A 2,028-nucleotide genomic window follows, 5' to 3' on the forward strand; every position below is an offset into this window, starting at 1 on the left:
TGGGAATGCCAGACCCTCTGAGTTTCCTGGGAAGTTCTTTTTAGTTTGACAGATTCTTTCCAAAGAAGCAATCAACCTCTCCACTCCAACACACTGATGGTTGAGAGTAGATCCGAAGAATTTTGAAATTTATCATCCCTTCCTATAGAGCCTGCAGAGATGAAAACATCTAGGGGAGTTTTTGCAGCTCCTCCTGGTTTATGAATCTTTATCATTTATTTTTTTTCCTGGCACAATGAAGGCTAGAGACACAAGTCTGGATTGAAGAATAGGGCACTTGTCTGAAAATGAGCATATGGCCCCGGCTCTACCACTTATTCAGCTGGTGATTCACACAAATCTCATTACTCCTCTGGACTTGGCTTCTACTTGAAGCTGCATTGTATGGATTAATCTGAGGGTATACTGAACTTGGCACCTGGCATTTAGAAGGTGCTCAATATCAATTTTCAGTTGGTCGTATAGGTAGTCAGAGAATTGCAGATGATGATTTCCACATAGGGCATTTAAGTTTCATTTGTCAGTGAATTTTTTTCTTCATTTGGAGAAAATATCCAAATGTGTCAATAATATCAAAAATAATTTAAAAATTATTTTCCCTAGTATCTCTTGGATTCTGGACCATCAGGACTCTTTTCCAACATGGAGCAAAACAGCTCTTCAAACGGGCCTATGCTAGGGAATCATATTCGCAATCGCACTAAATTCACCAAAGAGCAGCTGACAATCCTCATCAACACCTTTAATCAAATGCCTTACCCACATTATGCTACCAGACAAAGACTTGCTTTGGAAATCAACGTTGAAGAGTCAAGAATCCAGGTTTGGTTTCAGAATCGCAGAGCTAGATCCTTCTTCCAGGAGAGACGAGAACTTAAGGAGGCCCTGCAATCCAGCCAAGGCCCTGGGCAAGATCACCTTCCAAAAGGGAGTCCCAGTGAACAGATCCGACGGCCCCGCACCACCTACAGCTCCTCTCAGCTGTGCACCCTCTTCAAGGCCTTCAAGAAAAACCCCTACCCTGGGATCCATTGCAGAGAACGGCTTGCTAAGAAAATTGGAGTTCCTGAGTCGAGAGTCCAAACTTGGTTTCAAAACAGAAGATCTAGGTTACATGTGAAGATCAACAAAGAACCTGATGAATCCTTCCAACAAGGCCAGGGACAAGATTGGGGACAGAGTTCAAGGTATGGAAAGCTCAGAAAATGGCAAACTTGAGCTTTCATCATTCAGTCACTTCTCAGAAGCCCCAACTCTGACCACTGCTGCACTGGGAACCCAGCCTTTGGGGAATCTTCTGGATCCAAAGTATAGTGGTAACATTAATGGTAACCAGCTTCCTTCACAAATTGAAGAGTACTTCCACATTCCTGGCTCTACACAACAGACACATTGCTAGTATGCTGCCTCCTCTGCCCTCTCTCTACTTCTGTTAACCATCTCTGTGGAGTTTTAAAAGGTGTTTAAGAGAAGACAGGAGCAAGATGTCTCCCTGTGAGCAAGGAAGGCAGGAAGCTTGCACTGGGAGAAATCTTTATGGTCTCATTCAGGCCAGAGGCAGAAGTCAACTCTGAACTCAGTTTGGTCCAGATGTCCTGCCACCAGCATCAGTGGCTCACTGAGAGGGTGACCAGTCATCAGTTAGGTGCCTGGAGATGCATTGGAAATGACTGTGGGGGCAGATCTGGAACATTTTCAACAGAAGTCCAATGGCACCAGCTTTGCCAGCAGCTTGAGCTAGAACATGGTGGACATAGACAAATCTAGAGTATTTGACATGACTTCAGCCTTCCTGGGGAGAGTCCCGTGCTGCAGGGACTTCAAGCCAAGCCTTCTGCAGATGAGAAAAGATGATAATCTAAGGGCTGGGGTCACAGCTCAGTTGGTAGAGTGCTTCCATCTCATGCATAAGGCCCTGCGTTTGATCCCCAGCACCACACATGAAAAAAAAAAATCAGAACTTTAGGAGGTAGACAGGCACCAAAGGCCCTGCACAGCCCTACTGAAGCAGCCTGGCATCAGAGTTCC

The 2,028-nt window shown here is 45.2% G+C and overlaps 1 protein-coding gene across 1 annotated transcript; it reads left to right on the top strand.

Annotated features, from left to right (window-relative positions):
* Window positions 1-642: 642 nt before the first annotated feature.
* Window positions 643-1,218, top strand: LOC308650750 (double homeobox protein A-like; the record flags this gene model as incomplete). Its single annotated transcript, XM_081297045.1, has 1 exon — window positions 643-1,218. One exon carries the CDS (start codon window positions 643-645, stop codon window positions 1,216-1,218), a length of 576 nt encoding a protein of 191 aa, XP_081153171.1.
* Window positions 1,219-2,028: the final 810 nt, after the last annotated feature.

Source organism: Spermophilus citellus (assembly GCF_964194105.1).
Source record: "Spermophilus citellus genome assembly, chromosome: 1".
In the NCBI taxonomy this organism is placed as follows: Eukaryota; Metazoa; Chordata; class Mammalia; order Rodentia; family Sciuridae; genus Spermophilus; species Spermophilus citellus.